General features: G+C 52.2%; 1 protein-coding gene across 1 annotated transcript in view; it reads left to right on the top strand.

Annotated features, from left to right (window-relative positions):
• Positions 1 to 19,788, top strand: part of LOC136995975 (olfactory receptor 14J1-like) — a gene marked incomplete at its 5' end in the record, with an annotated part of 73,166 nt that extends 53,378 nt beyond the window's left edge. The window contains 3 exons of the mRNA XM_067316970.1: positions 17,898 to 18,022; positions 18,601 to 19,055; positions 19,712 to 19,788. Of these exons, the coding sequence (XP_067173071.1) occupies positions 17,898 to 18,022; positions 18,601 to 19,055; positions 19,712 to 19,788 (657 nt within the window). The remainder of the gene's footprint in view (positions 1 to 17,897; positions 18,023 to 18,600; positions 19,056 to 19,711) is intronic.
• Between the last annotated feature and the right edge of the window lie 1,263 nt (positions 19,789 to 21,051).

The raw sequence follows: 21,051 nt of genomic DNA, 5'->3' as shown, positions 1-21,051 counted from the left end.
ACAGTGTCTCCTTAAGGGAGAGTCAGCTCACTTCCCAACCCCAGAGCTCCATAGATCAGAAGGGCCTGGGGGAACCTCATTCCTATGTAGACCCCTCTGTTGTGCAATTTGCAGCATCGATGTCTGAAGCCCACCCCTCAGAGCCTAAGATCAAGAAGAGGAGCAGCGTGGACAGGAAGAGAAACAAGGAGCAACCCCATGATCCTGCTGCCAAGAGAGGCAAGGAAAAAGAGAGACAGACAGGAACTCAGGAAAGCCTTAGCCAGCTGGGCATGCCACCTCGCAGACGACGACATCGCAGGGCAGTCACTCTCAGTCCCTTTGTCAGGCAGCATGAAATGGAACCGTGGCAAGAGAGAGGCCCCCTCTCCTCTGCTGGAGGTCTGGCTGCAGAGGAGAAGGCTCATGCCCTGGACCCCATATCTTTCAGGGCAGAGGCTCTGCTGGGTGGGAGAGGAGACACAGGGGGCTTGCTCAGAGGAAGATGTTGGCGTCAAAAGTACTGACCATGACTTGCCTAAATCCATTCTCCCACGATGGTTCTGCTGCCAGCTCCCTCTCATTCCCTGCCTATCTCTGCTGCCTGGAGCTGTCCCTGCTGGCAGCTCTTTCTTTGTCGCAACATTTTTTTCCTAGTCAGTGCTCCCAGACCCCTTCTCACCCTCCGTGTGCTCAGTTCTGCCCTGAGGAAACCTCCCAGGATGGAGCACTGTCCAGGGGCATCTCTGTTCATGCAGGTCCTAAGGAGCAGGTCACATAAACTCCTATGAGGCCACAAAGGTGATGCTAATGCTGTCTGTAGGCTAAGCTGAGGATAAAGCGGCTTGATGAGGGTTCTCACAGACCTATTAATCTTTGAGAGTGAAGGTTTAGGAGTCCCAGTTCCTTGCCAAAACAGAAATCTCTCCCTGCTAAAATTAGGGAGAAAACTGAAAGCACAGAAACCCAAAGCTCCTTCCCTTTGAAGTAGCCCTTCTCTTGATATTCCTCATGAAAAGACTCCTCAGACATCTCCTGTGCATGAGCTAGAGCTGTGAGCAGCCTTGATCCATGCAGCACCCTCTCGATGGGAGAATGAACCTGCCCTGCTGGGGGTCGCTCCTCTCACCCTGAGCTGTGTCCTGCAGTGCTGTAGGGAGTTCCCCAGGCAGGCTGAGTGCTGACCCTCACAGGTGGCAGAGTCACTGCTCTGAACTTCTCTAACTGCAGCCCTGCACAGACCTGAGCGCACACCCAGGCTTCACCCCCATGCAGCTGCCCCTGGGAGAAGGTAGCAGCATGCCTCTCCCTGGGATGGTGTGATAGAGCAGGGGACCCCTGCTCTAAAGCATCGCTTCCTCCTATGCACTAGAAGAACAGGGAGAGAAATTCTTAAAAAGCCTATCAGTCATGGGCTGGGCTGGGCTCAGAAGTCCCCTCCAGGCACCTTAGCAGAATTACCCTGCAGCCAGAGACTTACTGTGTAAAGGGCTGTGAAGATTTCTCCCGCAATGAGCTCTCCTCTGGCCTCCCACTCCACACTGCCTTCCACTTCTCTCTGCCTTCCCTCATCTTATGTCAGCAGCAGCAGGCAGTGCCTGGAGCCCTGCTGCTCTTTGCAGAGGAGCTGCTCCTGCACACAGCTGTCTCTGGGCAGTGCTGACAGGTTGCCATGAGCTCCTACCATCCCAGAAGCCTGGCCCCACTAGGCAACAGTGGCCCAGCTGAAGGCATGAATTTCTCTTTCCCTTGTGCTCCCCCCTCCTGCGAAATGTTCCCTGAAGTAAACTAAAATAATCACCGATGGTCCCTCCCTAAGCACTGAAGGAAGACTGATTCCAGCATTACAGTTAGTCTCATCAGAGGATGTTTATCTGCAAGAGGTGGAAACGTCCCACTCTGGAGCTCCCTATTCCCATCTCTGAACTAGGCAGGACACCTAGACGGGGACAAGAAGGGAGGTCATTCACCCATGGTTCAGATATTGATTCTGATGAGTCCATTGAAGCATCTTACACCAGGTTAGAAGCTCCTGGGCTGGAGTGGGATTCAGACCCCTCCCATGAACTCCACAGAAACACAGGAGCTGAGATTCCCCTTCTCCAAGCCAAAGTGAGCACAACATTGGTGTCTGCATGGGAGCTCCTTGTCTAAGCTCCCATTGTAATCACTGGAGATGGAGGGTGGAATTATTATCCCCCTCAACTTAGCACTGGTGTGGTCACATCCAGAAGAGTGTGTTCTAGTGTGGGCTGTCCAGTGCTGGAGCAATGGGGAGAAACTGGAGAGGGTCCAGAGGAGTCTGCCAATATGGGATTCTGGGCCTAAAGTGTATGGAGAGGCTGAGGGACCTGGGCTGCTTTAGCCTGGTGAAGTGGAGGCTAAGGCCAGTGCAGTAGCAGCATGTGACTGCTTGGAGGGTGGCTTCAGAGCTGATGGAGCTTTTCTTGTTAGCGGGAAAGAGCACAAAAAACGGGGAAATAAACTGCAGCTTGAAAGGTACAGACTGGACTTCAAGAAAAAGCAATGTCACTTGTGCTGCGGTGCAACAGGGCACCCAGAGGGAGTCTGTGACCAGCCCCTGGCTTTGTGTTTCAGCAAAAAGCAAGTGAGGGAAAAGAGACGTCAGTAAAGGCGGGGAGATCCCACAGTAAGAGCAAGGTGGGGAAGCAGATTGGGTGTCTACAGGCTGCAGGGAAAGAGGCACAGGAATGGCACAGCGTAGGACAGTTTGTGGTGGAGGCGACCAAGGGCAATGCCACAGCTGAAAGCCTCCAAAAGAACTGAGGTCTTTGTCCTCTTAGCTATGGCTGGTGTTTCTGCAACAGAGGCCTACGAGAAGATGATGTTTCTTTATTGCACCGGGTCTCATTGCCTCTTTACCTCCAAGGAGCCTGCGAGGTGCTGTATTGTTGTCCTGCACATGGCATTGTGCATCCCCACCTGCACGCTGCCCCCAGCAAGAGCTCTGAGCAATGCGTGATGGAAAGCATCACCCTAACCAGGAGCTGGTTGTCAGTGCCTGGTCACTCTGCTTGATAACACACATCAAGGTTGACTTGGCATCACAGACACCCTCACATTGCCTTTGCCTGCCTGCAATCAGGGCCTCCAACTTTCTGCTCTAATCAGCCCCTGGGGAGCCTTTGTTGGTAATGGCCCTCAGTGGGACCCATTAACGCGCCAAGAAACTTGGGGATTTGCTTCTGACGTAAACTTCTTGAGAGGTTGCTTCAGTCTCCTCTCAGCATCGGAGGTTCATGGACTCAGCACCAAATACACCCAAGGGGTCATTAAAATGCAAAACCCCCTAAGGAGCCATGCCTCTCCCCATAACTTTCTTCAGCTCTTCAATTCTTGTGCTGTGGCTAATTGGAGAGGTTTCAGCAGTGTATTTACAAGAGGAAGATTTCAATGACCACCTGAAAAAAAAAAAAGGATTTCTGCTTTTAAAGGTTTCCTTATTTTCAAGCTTATAACCTAGAGTGATATCTACCTTCTCCAACTGATATTGATCCAGAATGTCTCCTAATGAAGTCTGGACATGTAGGAAAAGCACCATCCTGGAGGTCAGACACTGTATGGACAACCTTCCTCCCCAGCTCCCCAGGCCTGACATTTCCCTCATCAGCCACTGGGGACTTAGAACACTCTTGTTCAAATTGAACCTTTTGCCACTCAAGGCTGCAGCTGAATGTTACAGCTCATGTGCACCAATTCCCACCTGCTTTCCTTAGACAACTAGCTGCAAACAGGCACAGAAGGATTTGTCTTAATCGCGATCAAACACAAATAAACTTGATCCAGTGTCATAAGAAGTAAAATACACTCCTCAACTGTATGTCAAGTCCAAGTTGCCTCCAGTGAGGTCCACAGTCTACAAGAAATAACCTTTCTTGAAATGTTCTTCACAAATAGATAAGAAAGGCTGGATAAAGACACAGTGAAGGAGTTGGTTGAAGAGACAATTAGACTGCTGAAAGACAAGGCAAGCTCCAGGCTCCCTGAAGCTCAAAGGAGCAACTGGAGTGTTAAGAGGTATCTGAATGAGAAAGAGTAAGGGGACAAGAAGGACTGGAAAACTATGGAAAGTGCATGTGCCCAGACCGTCTGACACAAAGTTCACTGTAGAAATGATCAGCTTAATCCGGGAATGTGGAAATAGATGAATGATTAGTGAGATTAAAATTACAGCATAACAGACAGAGCAGCGGTAACACAAGTTAATGGGCAGATCAACATGTCTTCTCCTGAGATTCATGCCCTTCCTCAAAATTTCCATTACATCATCATGGGAAAACACTGACATCTCATCAACATTATTAAGTCCTTTCAGCTGATGAAAATGTTCTCATTTATTTATTTTTTAAATGCTGAGAACAGTTCTTCACCCTTCCAGGCAGAGCTCAGGTGTCCAACCACAAGCACCCAGTGGCACTTGGAGAGGCCCCGGTGTCTCTGAGGCACCTGCCTGGCTCTGGCAGCTCTCCCAGAGGACCTGCGGGAGACCAGAGCCCCTTGGAGCTGCAGAGGGAGGCTGGGCACCAGAGGGGACCAGGGCACCTGTAATGGCACCAGCCGTCTGTGAACCTGTGACTGCATCCCACCCCAGTTCTAAAAATCTTTCCTTTTCAGAAAAAAAGATAATCCAGAATCAACTCCAGAAGACTAGTATACAGAAACAGAACAAATCAAGGAAGACAGTAAGAACACAAAAAAAGCTGGAAAGTATAACAAAGCATTTCCTTGCTTTCAATCTTTGTCTTAATTTCTTTCTTGTTTCAATTTTAATGTCATTTTCTAAACATTTCAGCTATAATCAGGCCTACACCACTAAACAGGATATTTGTGTGTCTCACACCGAGCCCAGTGCTCAGAAAAACACCCTTGCCCGATGCCTGTCCGTGCCACCCCTCACTCTTTGCACAGAGCATGTCACACTCTGAGGTGTCAGGCTCCCTCAACTGGTGAGGAAAGCAGGGTGACCAGCCTCATCTATTTTTGGGTGGCCAAATTTGCACAAATCTCAACAGACCCGTGTTAAAGCAATGTTTTAAAGGAGTCCCTAAAACACCTAGCTACACTCCCTTTTCCTTCCCTGCACGGTCAATGAAGTGCCACTTCATTTTAGGAGACAACAGGGAGGAGGTTGATCTCACCCCATGCCAGACCCAGTTGTCTGGACTTCCCTTTCTAGTCAATGGAGGGAAACAGGTTCCCTCAACTGAGTTGTTTTGAGATACATTTCCTAATGACAAGCTAAGGTCCCATACGAGCCACCTCCAAAATTTACAGCACCACATGGGAACACAGCTACTCCAGGGCATCTCAGGCAGCAACAGCCTCTCTATGTGGTCAAATGAATCAAGCCCCAAAAGGAGATTCTACTCCTAAGTTGAAACCTTCTCAAAACATAACTCAATGCAATAATTGACAAAAATCCTCCTTTCCAAAACTTCACACAATTTTTACCATTGCCAAATATGTTTTTGTTCTTAATAACTGCCAGCACCATGTTCGTGCACTACAGTAACCATGGCTATGAAGCATGGCAGGGACCAGGGTCCCAGATAAAGCTCTCTGGATGATGTGTGTTAAGGGCACATTGGCTCTTTTCTGGCGTACCATCTCTATCATAAGCATCACAGACCGAGAAACCTTGCTGAGGACTTCTAACAACAAAGAGCCTGCTTTGGTGCCTCAAGGAGGAAGGCTGCATCCTGCCCCAGATTGTCCTACATCCTGCTTCTACAAAATGAGTGACCCACAGGAGAAATCAGTTTGGAGGCTCACCAAAGCATCTCAGCTTGTGGCCACACTTTGTGCTGTTTCATCCCACATGACTTTGATCCTGTCTTTGAAAAATACCATATCCTAAACCAACCCCAAACCCCAGCTTCCCACACAGGTCTGCCCAGTGCAGAGACCTGACAGAAATGACCTTTCCAGGGTCCCCTTTTTCATATCTCACAGCCTCTGGCACCATCTGGGGATGTTCCTGAAGGATTTTTCAGCAAGTTTTGGAAAATAACTGGAGTGATGGGAGGTATCTGCTTTCCAGAACATGAGGGGAAATCTCTCAGCTCTCTCCCTGACTGTGCCATCTCCATGGCGGTGACCTACTGAGCCCCCACATGACACGAGCTGAGGTCACAGTGGGATGTGCCACATCACAGGAAGGTCTCCCCAGTGCCGCGGCAGTACCCTCACTTCCCTGCAATGGCCAGGAGCTGCTGAGCACTGCACTCCCCATCACTGCTCTTCACAGCCGCTCCATAGCAAGGATGGAGGACAGGAAGCAGTGGGACCATGATGGGACCCCTCACTGACAGGCAGAGGAGAAGGGACACTTTGGAGAGGAGTTTGGGTGATGAGACAGGAAGACTGTCCCTCCTCCCTGGCTGGACAGGCAATCCTAAGGCAAGGGGGTAAGAGAGATGGAGAACGGTTGGACAGAGACCGTCAGCCTGCACCACAGTTCCTTGTTCCCAGCACTCCTGCAGCTCTCCACCAACGGTAAGGGCTTTAAGAGTTCCTTCCTGAGGTCTCACACAGAGACAGTTAACTGCAAAAACGGCTGTGGGTCCTGAGCTGGGAGGATGACAGGACAGGGCTGCGGGCTGCCACAAGAGCCCTGCCTGAGGGTCCCGTCTGGCTCAGGGGACAGTGTGGCAGTCAGGACTCCTGGGTCCTGAGGCTGGGGCTGCCCTGAGCACCAAGGCTCCTGTGGGGATGGCTCTGTCCCCTTGTGGAGGGTGGGGGCAATCCATGGCCAGGTTTCCCTGGGAGTGGGTCCCCCTTTGGCATCTGCCTCTGGCAAGAAAGGGGTCCTGTGTCCTGCACCTGGGGTGTCCTGCAGCTCCCGTGGGGCTCTCAAGAGCCTGCTGGAAATGCCCATACAAGAAATGGATCCTTTACCTTGTAAAAACCCCACAATGTCTGCTCCTTTGGGAGAACCTCTGTTCCTTCCCCCTGGATCCCTTTATATTTCCAACTTGGCAAAGCATGTTTTGGGCTCAGAGATCTTGTCCTCAGATGGCCTCAGCCCCTGTCCTCCTGCAAATGGGGGTCAAACCTCTGCACCCAGAAGACAGCCTGTTGGGGAGAGCAGCTTGGGAACAGGTGGGGGTGCCATGGCCACCCCACAAGTCCCTGCTCACCTCAAGCATTTTTCTCTGAGCCATGGGGGGCAGTGCTGGGGGCAGTCCAGCAGGGCCATCTCCCCCAGCCCCCTCCCAGACACACACCTCCGCTGCCCAGCACCAGCAGGCCCAGAGCTGCTCTGCCCCTGGCTGCCCCGTGCCCCCAGGTCTCCTCAGCCCTCTGGAGTGACCTGCTGGGGCCCAGCCCGGCCCCGCAGAGAGCAGCTCCTGCCTGGCCACGGCCCAGCCCTGCCAGGTGCAGTGCGAGGACTGACGAGCCCTGGGGCAGCTGCGGGCAGGGGTCCAGGGCCCCACGGGCAACAGGTACCTGCCCTGCCCTGCCCTGGGGCAGCAGGACACTGCCCACGGGCTCTGCCGCCCCAGCCATGCCCAGGGCCCCCATGCCAGTGCCAGGGCTAGCACCAGCACAGGCCCCGGGGCTGCTCCCCCACGCCCGGAATGGCCCGCGAGTGCAGGGCAGCCAGGAGCTGGGGCAGAGTCCAGCCCCGGCGGGGCAGTGGCCACGCCCTGGGGTCCCACACTGCGTGGGCACACAGGGCCGCGCTGCCCCAAGGCCCCGCGACACCCCACAATGCCCCGCGCCACTGCCCACAACATGGCGCTCGACCATGGGGGGAGGGGAGGCAGCAGAGCTGGCCGCCAGGGCAGGAGGCTGCAATGTTTCCATGGCAACGCCCCCAGTGCTGCACTCCTATTGGCTGGAAAGAGGAAGGTGGGGCTGGATTTGACTGACAGCTCTGTCAGCCAATCAAAGTCCACCATATAGAAAGAAAAAAGTCGTGAAAGCAGGGCAGGAGCAAAGCCGTAGCGAGGGAGCAGGCGAGAGCGGGTGTGAGCGGGGCTGGTGGGGCTGTGGGCGCCTTCAGCTGCCGGCGGGTGCCCTCCTGCCGGGGCAGGGGCAGCGGTGCTGGCCCCGGGGCTGCTTTCTTGCAGGAGCTGCAGCAGGGGCTGGTGGGGCCGTGAGCACGGCACAGAGCGACCGGGGACAGAGCGGGCAGCTGCCCTGCAGCCAGACGTGGCGGCCTGCCGCGAGCAGCTGGGCCGGGGCGGCTGCTGGGGTTGGGGGCAGGAAGCTTAGCCACTGCCGGGGTTTGGAGACCCATGTTAAAGCATTTCCCTGAGCTGCTGCTGCCACCGCAGCCCCAGGTGCTGCTCGGAGCTGTGTTTGGGAGCTGCTGGGCAAAGTGTGAGCAGGCTGCTGGTGTCCTTGTGAGGGGCCCTTCCCAATGGTGTCTTTTGTTGTGAAAACAGCATTTCCGAGTGGCTCTGAGAGAGGCTGTCCCTGCATGTCACGCCGTGCCTTAGCTGTTGTTTTTGCTTCCTGCCTCTTGCTTTGTCCTGAGACCTGTGACCCTGGCAGCAGCCTGGGGGGTGTTTCCAGAGCAGCTGTGTAAGTGGGAGCTGTTTTGCTTGTCAAGGGCCTTGAAAGTGGCTGAATGGCCAGTGCTCCCACTTGCCGTTGTTCTTTCCATGCTCCTAGGTCAGGGTGAAGAGTTGCTGAATTGTGGCTCTGCTGGTTTCACCAGCTGAGATGCCCTGGCCTGAGTCCTTCCGTGTGTCTCCAATTGTCAGGGCATAAAACAGGAGAACGCTGGTTGTCCTGGATGTGTAGAGGATTTTCTGGGTTTGTTCAGCATTGGGGAAGGAACCAGACTTGTGAGTTGCGGGAAGGCTTCTCCCCTTGACTGGGACATGAAGCCCTGCTGTCTTCAGGTTCCTAATTGCTCATCCCATGAAATCATCTTTTTCAAAAATAGTTACTTGCAGGCCTTTTTCCAATTCCTAAGTTTTATGGTCTACGTGTAGAGACTACCTAGGCAAAAGCTAATCTTTTTTGGGGTAGTAACTGGTCCATACTGGGTGTTTTGCTGCACTCTGAGCATTGTGAAGCCACGAGGTGACTCAGGGAGGCTGTTCAGGAGCTGGCTGAGCCTTGGGGGAGGCAGGGGGAGGTGCAGGTGGCCAGAGCTGCAGGGACAAGGTGTGGGCAGTGAGGTCACTAGTGACTAAGAGAGCTGTGCCAGAAAATCACCAATGTCAAAGCAATTCTTTGTCAGTAGCTGACAGGCCAGCAGGAGGCACATGGCTCGGTATTGATTCTGAGGTCACTTCTGCCTGAGCACCTGATAGGCCAGCTGGAGGAAGAAGGCTTGGTTGTTGATTGTGAGGACACTTCTGAGCGCTGAACAGATTGGGTAGTAGCAGAGATGTGGCTGGAAAGGTGCTTGTGAGGTCATTTCTACCTGAGCAGTTGACAGGTCAGGCGAAGACACATGGCTTGCATGATGGTGGTGAGGTCACTTCTGGGTTTGTTGCATGTGCTCAGAGGAGGGATTGAGCCCTGCAGAGCTCCACAGCAGTACAGAAATGCAACTCCTTAATCAAGCAGAAGTCGATGTTCCCCATCATCTGACACACATTTTATTCCACTCCATCATGTTGAGTTACCACTACTATATTTAAAATGCGGATGATGTTCTCTGGTGAACATGGACCTGGAGTTTGACTTTCCACTTGTTGCTAAGTAGACACTTGCAGCCTCCTGCCGGTCAGCTAGGGAGTCCAGCTAGACTTTTGAGGCTGCTAAATGAATCTAGTGCTGGTGTGAGCAGACGTGTTAGTAATCTCTTATCTCCAGGGTGTGTGTGCTTTAGAAATTGCCCCTGTCAAAACAGCAGGGAGCTTGTGAGATTTTCCTGCCAGGTCTGAATGCTGTCTCTGTCTTTGAGGTGTCCACCTGCTTTTATGGCACATTTGGAACTGAAACACGTTAGAGGTCTCTGATTTTCTGTGCACGTATGCAGTCATTGGAGAATGGGTGCAAAGGCTGTTGGAGGAGACAGAAGGAATGTCACCCCCCAAAAAAGTAAGGGCCCCATTTTCAAAGAGATTTCTTGTTCAGAGAAGTTGAGGCCCAAGCGAGAGGCAAGAGCTGGCCTGACCAGCCCCTGGGAGAGCACTTGCTCTGTTTCTTGGAGGTGGGAAGTGAGCAGGCCCGGGGCTGTGAGTGGATGTTCAGAGGCAGTGCCTGTTGCTAGGCCTTGGAGGCCTAGGAGGGAATGGAAGGGCTGGAGAGCTGGGCTTTGTGTGTTGTGGGGCCCTTGGGGGTGCCCTGTGTGCTGGAAATTTTGGAGGTGGCTCGTATGGGACCTTAGCTTGTCATTTGGAAATGCTTCTCAAAACAACTCAGTTGAGACAACTTATTTCCCTGCATTGACTAGAAAGGGAAGTCCAGAGAGCTGGGTTAGGCAGAGACATCTGCACTGATGGGGTCTGGCCTGGGGTGAGATCAACCTCCTCCCTGTTGTCCCCCAAAATGAAGTCGCACTTCATTGACTGTGCAGGGAATGAAAAGGGAGTGTAGCTAGATGTTTTACGGACTCCTTTAAAATGTCATGGTAATACAGGTACGCTGAGATTTGTGCAAATTTGGCCACCCAAAAATAGATGAAGCTGGTCACCCTGCTTTCCTCACCAGTCGAGAGAACCCGACACTTCAGAGTGTGACGTGCTCTGTGCAAAGAGTGAAGAGTGGAACGGACAGCCCTGGGCACGGGGTGGTTTTCTGAGTGCTGGGCTCTGTGTGAGACACAAAAATATCTTTTTTAATGGTGCAGGCCTGATTATAAGAGAAATGTTTAGAAATGACATTAAAACTGAGACTAGAAGGAAATTAAGACAAAGATTTAAAGCAAGGAAATGCTTTGTTATACTTTCCAGCTTTTTTTTTGTGTGCTCTTATTGTCTTTCTTGATTTGTTCTGTTTCAGTCTGCTAGTCTTCTGGAGCGATTCCACATTATCTTTTTATCTGAAAAGGAAAGTGATTTTCAGAACTGGGGTGGGATGCAGTCACAGGGTCATGGAGGGCCGGTGCCTTTGCAAGTGCCCTGGTCCCCTCTAGTGCCCAGCCTCCCTCTGCAGCTCCGAGGGGCTCCGGTCTCCTGCACGTCTCCTGTGCGAGCTGTCAGGCCCAGGCAGGTGCCTCAGAGACACTGGGGCCTCTCCAAGTGCCACTGGGTGCTTGTGGTTGGACAGCTGAGCTCTGCCTGGAAAGGTGAAGAACTGTTTTCAACATTAAAATAGATATATATATGAGAACATTTTCATTAGCTGAAAGGACTGAATAATCAAATGTCAGTCTTTCCCATGATGATGTAATGGAAATTTTGAGGAAGGGCCTGAATCTCCAGAGAAGAAATGTTGATCTTCCCCTTAACTTGCGTTACCACTGCTCCATCTGTTATGCTGTAATTTTAACCTCACTAATCATTCACCTATTTCCACATTCCCGGATTACACTGGTCATTTCTACAGTGAAATTTGTATCAGACGGTATGGACATATGCACTTTCCATAGTTTTCCAGTCTTCCTCCTCCCCTTACTCTTTGTCATTCAGATACTTCTCAACTCTCTAGTTGCTGCTTTGAGCTTCAGGGAGTCTGAAGCTTGCCTCATCTTTCAGGAGTCTAATTGTCTCTTCAACCAACTCCTGCACTGTGTGTCTATCCAGCCTTTCCTATCTATTTGTGAAGAACAGTTCAAGGAAGGTTGCTCCTTGTAGACCGTGGACCTCACTGGAGACAACTTGGACTTGACATACAGTTGAGGAGTGTATTTTACTTCTTATGACACTGGATCAAGTTTATTTGTGTTTGATCGCAATTAAGACAAATCCTTCTGTGCCTGTTTGCAGCTCGTTGTCTAAGGAAAGCAGGTGGGAATTGGTGCACATGAGCTGTAACATTCAGCTGCAGCCTTGAGTGGCAAAAGGTTCGATTTGAACAAGAGTGATCGAAGTCCCCGGTGGCTGATGAGGGAAGTGGCAGGGTTGGGGAGGTGGGGAGGAATATTTTGCATGGATGTCTGACCTCCAGGATGGTGCTTTTCCTACATGTCCAGACTTCGTTAGGAGACACTCCGGATCAATAACAGTTGGAGAAGGTGAATATCACTCTAGGTTATAAGCTGAAAAATAAGGAAACCTTTAAAAGCAGAAATCCTTTTTTTTTTTTTCAGGTGGTCATTGAAATCTTCCTCTTGTAAATACACTGCTGAAACCTCTCCAATTAGCCACAGCACAAGAATTGAAGAGCTGAAGAAAATTATGGGGAGAGGCATGGCTCCTTAGGGGTTTTTGTATTTTAATGACCCTTCGGGTGTCTTTGGTGCTGAGTCCATGAACCTCCGATGCTGAGAGGAGACTGAAGAAATCTCTCAAGAAGTTTATGTCAGAAGCAAATCCCCAAGTTTCCTGGAGCGTTAACAGGTCCCACTGAGGGCCATTACCAACAAAGTCTCTCCAGGGGCTAATTAGAGCCAAAAGTTGTAGGCCCTGATTGCAGGTAGGCAAAGGCAATGTGAGGGTGGCTGTGATGCCAAGTTAACCTTGATGTGTCTTATCAAGCAGGATGGCCAAGAACCATAGCCAGCCCCTGCACTGGGAGATCCTTCTCCTCACACTTTTCTCTGGACTCTTCCTGGGGGCAGTGTTGGGGTGGGGGGGAGCACAATGTCAAGTGCAGGACAACGATACAGCACCTCCTGGTCTCCGTGGAGGTGAGGAGGCAGCAAGGCCACAGTGCTGTAAGGAAACGTCATCTTCTCATAGTCCTCTGTGGCAGAGACACTAGCCATAGGCAAGAGGACAAAGACCTCAGTTCTGTTGGAGGCTTTCAGCCTTGGCATTGCCCTCGGTCATCTCCACCACAGACTGTCCTATGCTGTTCCAAATCTGCACCTGTTTCCCTTCAGCCTGTAGACACCCAACCTGCTTCCCCACCTTGCTCTCACTGCAGCATCCCCCCACCTTTAGTGACATCCCACTGTCCTTGCTGGCTGCTCCTTGAAACAAAAGGCAAGGGGCTGATCACGGAGTCCCTCTGGGAGTCCTGTTGCACCACAGCACTACCCTATGAGTGACATTCTTGTTACCTGAAGTCCAGTCTGAACCTCTCAAGATGCACTTTCTGCCTCTTTCCCCTTCTCATGCTGCTTCCCACTACCAAGAAAAGCTCCTTCATCTCTGAAATCACCCTGTCACAGGCAGTCACAGGTGACTACTGCACTGGCCTTAGCTTCCACTTCAGCAGGCTAAAGAAGCCTCAGTCCCTCAGCCTCTCCATATGGGCCATGTGCTTCAGGCCCCCAACGCCATCTTGGCAGACCTCCTCTGGACCCTCTCCAGTTGCTCCACATTCCTCCAGCACAGGGCATACCACACTGGCACACACTGTTCCAGACATGTGGCCACACCAGGGGGATAAGAACTGCCCTTGCCTGGGTGGCCACGCTCTTCCTAATGCAGTCCTGTATGCAGCTGGCCTCATTTGTGGTGTGCATGCACCACTGGCTCATATGGCACCTGTCGTAATGTCCAGGGCCTTCTCCTCGGGGTCACTCCTCTGCCAGTCAGGTCTCTGCCTGTCCTGATGCACGTGTTGTTCTGTCCCACTGATGAGCCTTTCAAAGAGGACAGGATGTGGAGTAGACCCCTGCATACCCCACCTTTCTCTGGCTTCCTGGTCAAGCATGACCCATTCATGAAAGCCCTCTCAGCTCCATCATCCAATCAGCTTTTCACCCATCTGGATATCTCCTGGACATCCACTACTCTCTTCTCCACAAGTGCAGGCCTTTTACCACAGAAGGCAATCAGGTGGGTCAGGAATGATTTACTTTCAGTAAATCCATGCTGAATCCAGGCACCTTCTTCATGTGCCCAGAAAGGTGATTGCAGAGGTTTGGCTCCATGACACTCTCCTCAGTAACATAAGCCTGAATGCTCTGCAGCTCCCTGGGTTGTCCTTCTGGCCTTTTTTGAAGATGGGCACATATTCCTTCTTCTGTTCTTTGGGACCTCCCCTGATCTCCACAGTCTTTCAAAGATGACACGGAGCAGTCTTGCTGTCAGAGCAGCCAGCTCTCTCCATGTCCATGGATGCCAGCCATCCAGGCCCATAGACTTCTATGGGTTGAGTTCTAGAGACTTAGGCACTGTTAGTTTTCTCCTCAGGAGTCCTGACTCTAGGCACAACAGCTGAGGAGACCTTGTGGGTGAAGACTGAAGCCAGGAAGGACTTGACTTCCCCAGGCCTAGCTACATCCACTTTTGCTAGAATCCCTGCCCCAGTCAGCAGTGAGCCCACATTTCCTTGTTTATTCCTTTACTGTCACTGAAGCAGTAGCAGCTCTTCTTCCTGTCCTTCACATCCCCTGCAAGTGTCTCTATGCCAGGGGAGCTTTGGCTTCCTTAACACCATCCCGACTTTGCTGGACAATATTTCTAAATTCCTCCTTTGCAGCCTCGGCCTTCTTCCCCTTTCCGTATGCTGCCTGATTGCCCTGGGGCTCACATGGGAGTTCCCTGTTTAGCCAAGCTGGTGTCCAGAGATGTCTGTTAATTTTACAAACTGTTTGTTATGGAGGATTCTTGTGCTTGATGGGTGCTGTCCTTAAAGACCTGCTGGCTTTCCTGAGCTCCTCTGCCCTTCAGAGCTGCCTGTTACCAAGGACCTTAAGTACGAAAAGGCCCTGATTGCACATGGTGCCGTGCTGGCATGGATAGTAGGTGTCAATGTAATGGTGAAAGGAGGCTCCTACTGAGAGAGCAAACCCTGTAGTACCCGAGGCCAAGGAGGAACAGAGCTGGGCCATGCAGGAGTGGTAGGAGAGGGGTTGGTGGTCCAAGCTGACTCTGCAGCACCGCTGGGCCTGTGACAGACTTCTTGAACCAGTCTCCAGGAAGGACAAGGTGGCAGTGAAGAAGTCCCTGGGCCTGCGCAGCCTGTGATCCAGCCACCCTGAGGACATTGTTAGCCTAGTCCATGTTCATATTGGGGGGTGAGAAGAGATACAGAAGGAGGAGAGCTATAAGGGTTCTACAGTACAGAGATGTTGGTGTGATGTGCCGCCCATTTATGAATCACATTTGGATGCAGACAGTACAGACTTTGCCTAAAGGCAGTGGTGGGATTCCTTTGTTTGGGCACAGGCAGGAACCTGAGATGCCCTGAAGCACTTGCCCAACATGCAATCCAAAGGGGCATAGCTTTGCTGTAGGTGCCATGCTGTATCTACTAGAGAGACGTGGTTGTGCTGGACACCCCAGGCACCTGAAATGGCCCTGCCAGCCTATTTTATGTCATTAAATCATGTGTCTGCACTGAATTACATTAGCTGTTTTTAACACTGCGATCTGCCTGTGTCTTAGCTTACTAGTGAGATGAGCTCTAGTTGTAGTAGGCATCTAGTGTCCTTTTAGATGGCCAAGGAAATTCCCCACCTGGCCCCCAACTGATGCTCCAGAAGGATGTGGGTCTCACACTTCCTCCATCAGAGCAAGCAGAGACTGGCAGATGCCTGGACCACCTCTGTCTCTTCAACTGTCCCTATGTGTTTGTGTGTGAGCAACTGACTCCCACCCTCCAGCTCCAGGGATTACAATTGGAGCTTAGACAAGGAGGTCCCACGCAGACACCTCTGTTGTGCTCACTTTGGCTTGGTAAGGGGAATCCCACCTCCTGTGTGTTTGTAGGGTTCACGGGAGGAAAATGAATCCCACTACAGTTCAGGGGCTTCTAAGCTGGCATGACCTGCCCAGATTGATTCATCTGAATGAAAACCTGAACCATGTGTCCATGAGCTCCCCTCTTGTCGCCTCTAGGTGTCCTGCCTAGTTAAGAGATGGGAAGAGGGCCTTCCAGTGTGGGACATTTCCACCTTTGATAGATAGCCATCCTCTGATGAAATAAACTGCAATGTTGGAATTCTATTTCTCTCCACGCTTTAGAAAAGCACAATAGCTGGTTATTTTAGTCTACTTCAGTGAACATTTCCCAGGAGGAGGGAGCACAAGGGACAGAGAAAGTCAGGACTTCAGCTGGGCCCCTGCTCCTGAGTGGGGCCAGGCTTTGGGGACAGAGGGACCTCATGGTAACCTGGCAGCACTGCCCAGAGACAGCTGTGTGCAGGAGCAGCTCCTCTGCAAAGAGCAGCAGGGCTCCGGGCTCTGCCTGCTGCTGCTGACATGAGATGAGACAGGGCAGAGAGACACGGAAGGCAGTGTGGCATGGGAGGACAGAGGAGAGCTCACTGTGGGAGGAATCTTCACAGATCTTCATACAGTAAGTCTCTGGCTGTAGAGCAAGACTACTGAGCTTCCTGGAAAGATCTTCTGAATCCAGCTATCCCGTGAGTGGTAGGGTTTTAAAGGATCACTCTGCTGCCTTCTCCTTTGCAGAGGAGGAGGAGATGCTTCAGAGCAGGGATTTCCTGCCACACCATCACAGGGACAAGGGATCTTGCTCCCTTCTCTCAGAGATGGCTGCAGGGATGTGAAGCCAGGGAGTGCACCCAGGTCTGACCAGTGCTATGATTCAGAGCAGTGTCCGTGCACCCCACGGTGCTGTGTGCCTGGAACAGTGACTCTGCTGCCTGTGAGGGTCAGCACTCAGCCTGCCTGGGGAGCTCCCCACAGTGCTAGAGGGAGAAGCTCTGGGTGAGGAGGGGCCACCCCAAGGAGGGCAGGTTCATTCTCCGGCTGAGACGGTGCTGCGTGGGTCAGGGCTGCTCACAGCTCCAGCTCACCAGCAGGACATTTTGAGAGTGGTGTTCTCAAGAGGACTTGTCTCTGCATGGTGGGAATGGAAATGCAGCAGTCAGGTTTAAACAAGGGGCTAAGATCTTCACCATCACCCAGAAGGATGAATAGGTTTGCAGGTGCCTTCACCACTCCTCAGCCTACAGGCAGCACCAACATCACCTTGCCAGTCTCATCAGAGATTTTCTGGTCTGCTCTTTAACACCTGCAAACAGAGAGATGCTGCTGGGCAGTTTCCTGCTGCTTGGAGGTTTCTGCAGGGCAGAGCTGAGATGACAGTGGGTGGGATGGGACCTGTGTGGGGACAGAGGAACAGCTCCCAGCAAGGACATCTCCAAGCAGCAGAGAGATGGTCAGAGAGTGAGAGGAAACTGCTACCAGACACCTCATGTGAGGTCAGGGTGCAGGCGGTTCTCTGCCAGCCCCTGCAGTGCAGGTGCTTTCTCCTGAGCAAGCCGCCTTCATCTTTCCTCTGCCACCCAGCAGAGCCCTCTGCCCTCAAGGCCATGGGATATCGGACAGGAATTGCGTTTTTGGCAGCCAGAGCCCCAGAAGAGGAGAGGAGCAGCTCTCCTGCCACCTGCCCATTTCCTAAAACATGACAAAGGGGCTGAGAGCAACCACCCTGTGAAGTCTCCATCTGGGAGGTGGTGTGCACAGCTGGGTTAGGGGAAGACCTTCCTCAGTGTCCCTCTCTCCTTCTGTCTTTGCCATCCTAGACAAGCACCAAGGTGTTGCTCCTTGTTTCTCCCCGTGTCCGGGCCACTCTTGCTCTTGCTCTTGGGCTTTCTGGGGATGAAATTTGCTGCTACAGAGTCTGGCCCAGACCCTGTGGTTCCTGCCGCAGAGTTGTCTGCAATGGAGTGAGAGGATGAGGACCCCTTCTTGCCTTTGGGGCTCAAAGCAGCACAGTGCGTGGGGCTGGGGAATGAGCTGGCTGTCCTACAGGAGCCCCCACCTTTCAGACACTTCACCCTCCCTGGAGTGTGCTGCTGAGCTGTGTGCTGCCCTCGAGGAGGGCACAGCTCTTCTACTGGACATTCATGACAGCTGAATGCCCCATGCAGAAGGCACAGAGGTGCTAAGGAGATGAAAATGCTGCTGGGGGTGGCTGCATGTGGGCAGCTGAAATAAGCACTGTGTGTTTTTGCCTAGAAACTGGGTGTCAAAAGCTCCCTCAGTATCAGCACCACGTCACAGAGTCCTTCTTCTGATCATCGGAGCTATATGCTGTGTCCCACCCTCTCCATCACTCTTGGGACATCTGAACTGAGCGAGAGGTGAGTTTGCAGATCTGCGCTTTGCAAGTGGCCACCACTGTCAGCAGAGGCCAGTTTCCTTTAAGGGTAACTTGTGGTTGAGACTGTCCCCTAGCTGAGAAAGGTGCATGCCCAAGGCAGCTGGGAATGGGACTGATGTGGAGACCAGTGTGCCATCCCTGTCCTAGGGCACAGGGAGAGCTTTTGCCTCTCAGGACTCACTAGTCTTCACACGGAGAGCAGTGGAAAGGTTGCATATTCCTACCCTGCAGAGCAGACAAACAAACAAACAGAAAAGCCCCCAAAAGTGAAGCTGTTGCTTTTGTGGTCAAAATGCCTCAGAACTGGAGGTGAAGATGTTAAACCACCCTTCTGCCTTATAGCAGGACTGACCCCTCTGGAGTCTGTGGGCAGAGGCCCATGTTCCTCATGGCACATTCAACCAGCACAAATTGGAAGTCCAGACATGAGTAAAGCAGTGTGTGTGTGTGTGTGTGTGTGTGTGCGTGTGTGTTGGTAGGGGTGTCTGTGAGAGAGGGAAAGAGCTTTGAACAGAGAATTCCCTCCTGACTGGTCACTGTCTTTTCCTCCTTGGACAGTCCAAGGGAGCAAATGTCCAACAGCAGCTCCCTCAATGAGTTCCTTCTCCAGGCATTCACAGACAAGTGGGAGCTGCAGATCTTGCACTTCTTGCTCTTCCTGGGCATCTACCTGGCTGCCATCCTGGGCAACGGCCTCATCGTCACAGCTGTAGCCTACGACCACTGTCTCCACACCCCCATGTACTTCTTCCTCCTCAACCTCTCCCTCCTCGACATTGGCACCATCTCCACCACTGTCCCCAAATCCATGTCCCATTCCCTGTGGGATACCAGGGTCATTTCATACTCGGGATGTGCTGCCCAGATATTTTTTGTTGTCTTTTTTGTTTTGGCTGAGTATTGTCTTCTCACTGTCATGGCCTACGACCGCTACATTGCCATCTGCAGACCCCTGCACTATGGCACAATCATGAACATCAGAGCTTGTGCCAAAATGGCAGCAGCCGCCTGGGGTAGTGGTTTTCTCAGTGCTATTCTACACACTGCTAACACATTTTCCATACCACTCTGCAAAGGCAATGTCATGGACCAGTTCTTTTGTGAAATTCCCCAGATCCTTAAGCTCTCCTGCTCTAACTCCTACCTCAGGGAAGTTGGGGTTATTGTGGTTAGTGCCTGTTTAGACTTTGGGTGTTTTGTTTTCATTGTGCTGTCCTATGTGCAGATCTTCACTGCTGTGCTGAGGATCCCCTCTGAGCAGGGACGACACAAAGCCTTTTCCATGTGCCTGCCTCACCTGGCCGTGGTCTCCCTGTTTGTCAGCACCTCATTTTTTGCCTACCTGAAGCCCCCCTCCTTCTCCTCCTCAGCTGTGATTCTGGTGGTGGCTGTTCTGTACTCGATGGTGCCTCCAACAGTGAACCCCCTCATCTACAGCATGAGGAACAAGGAACTCAAGGACGCACTGAGGAAACTGGTTCGATGGGTACAATGTCAGCACCAATAACATCCCATGTGCAGCCACTCATCATTCACAGGGTATCTAGCATCAAGACTCTGTGTTGTTCATTTCTTTTATTTTCTTACTTTTCTCTGGTACATTCTTGTAAAAAGTAAAAAAAAAAAAAATTGTTTTGTGCCACTTCTCTCTCATTTGAATTTGACCCAGTGACCGTGTTGAAGCAGGAAGCCAGGCTTCCTCCTTCATCAGCAGAGATGGGAGAACCTCCGAGCCCGCTAGTCTAAGCTCCTTGGATACCTTCAGTGCAATGAGGAGAGTTTCCCTTTGCAGTGTCTCTTTTGGTGCTGACACCAAGGGAGCTCAGGGGCACAGAGTCAGGCTCAGATGAGTACAGGAGGGGTGACACCATGCATCCCATGTCCATTAGGAGAGCTCAGCACCCCTGGCCACAGTCAGGGTGTGATCTCACACTCCTCTCCTGCAAGGGTTGCCGCCAGGTGTCACCGTGGGCTGGTCCCTTCCCTCTACAGAGTTCCGACACACACAGTGGAGTGGGAGTGTAGGGGAGGAGAGTCTGGACGCAGCCTGTGGGGACAGACCCTCTGTTCCTCAGGACCGTCCCCACACTGCCACAGCTGGCATTTCCCCACTGCAGCCTTCACTTGGGGGCTGCAAATTTCCTGGAGACTCGTCCACCAACAGCAGCAGGACTTTCTCTTTTCAGGGTTTCTCTCCTCACTTCCTCACAGTCCTCCTCTGCTTTCATGTGTGTATATGGCCTCAGTGCTCTTGTAATGTGGTGTTTCCCTGTGCATTTCTGTGAGCTCGGGCAGGACCAGGCACTGGGCACCCTCATGCCAGGCCTGGCCTCCAGAATAACATTTCCATAATAAAAAGGGATCTCCCATCTGACATGCCTGAAGCCTGGCCTTTCTTCAGAAGATGGAGTCAAAATTATGCTTTAGGGATTGCATGACAAAGGGACCTGGTGTTCTACTTGGGTACTCCATGGGCTCTGGGGGATGAGCTCAGAGTCTCTGTGTGATCTGTTGGGGACTGAGGGCTGGATTCAGGGCTCATCTCTCAGTGACCAGTGCCAGTGGAGATGGTGAATGGTCTCTGAGTTACCTGCCCAGGGCTGTCCCACAGGTGACAGTGCGGATGACATAAGGCTATCCTTGTGGAGGGGAATCTGAGCCCCCAGGAGAGCATAGGGGATCTCCAGGTAGAGCATGTGCCTGGGGTGGGCAGTGAGTGGAGCATCACAAATTGAGGGATGGTCCACAGTGGAGTGACCAGAAGGTAGAGCACTAAATGCAGGTATGCTTGGGGAAACAAGGGCTCTGCAATCCCTGGAGAGACAGTGGGGACCCAGGAGGCCCAGGGAAGGGTGATTGGAGGGTGATTCCTGCACCCTCAGAGAAACAGCACAGGCTAGAGCTAGTGCACAACCACACACATCTCCTGCCATTGCTAATGTCCTGGGGTCAGCATAGTCCAGCATCGCCTGGGGACTCTCTTCCCCATGGGGAGGAGAGGGAGGGCCT

The sequence above is a fragment of the Apteryx mantelli genome, unplaced genomic scaffold (assembly GCF_036417845.1).
Source record: "Apteryx mantelli isolate bAptMan1 unplaced genomic scaffold, bAptMan1.hap1 HAP1_SCAFFOLD_20, whole genome shotgun sequence".
Taxonomy (NCBI): Eukaryota; Metazoa; Chordata; class Aves; order Apterygiformes; family Apterygidae; genus Apteryx; species Apteryx mantelli.
This window is presented reverse-complemented; position numbering and strand designations above follow the sequence as displayed.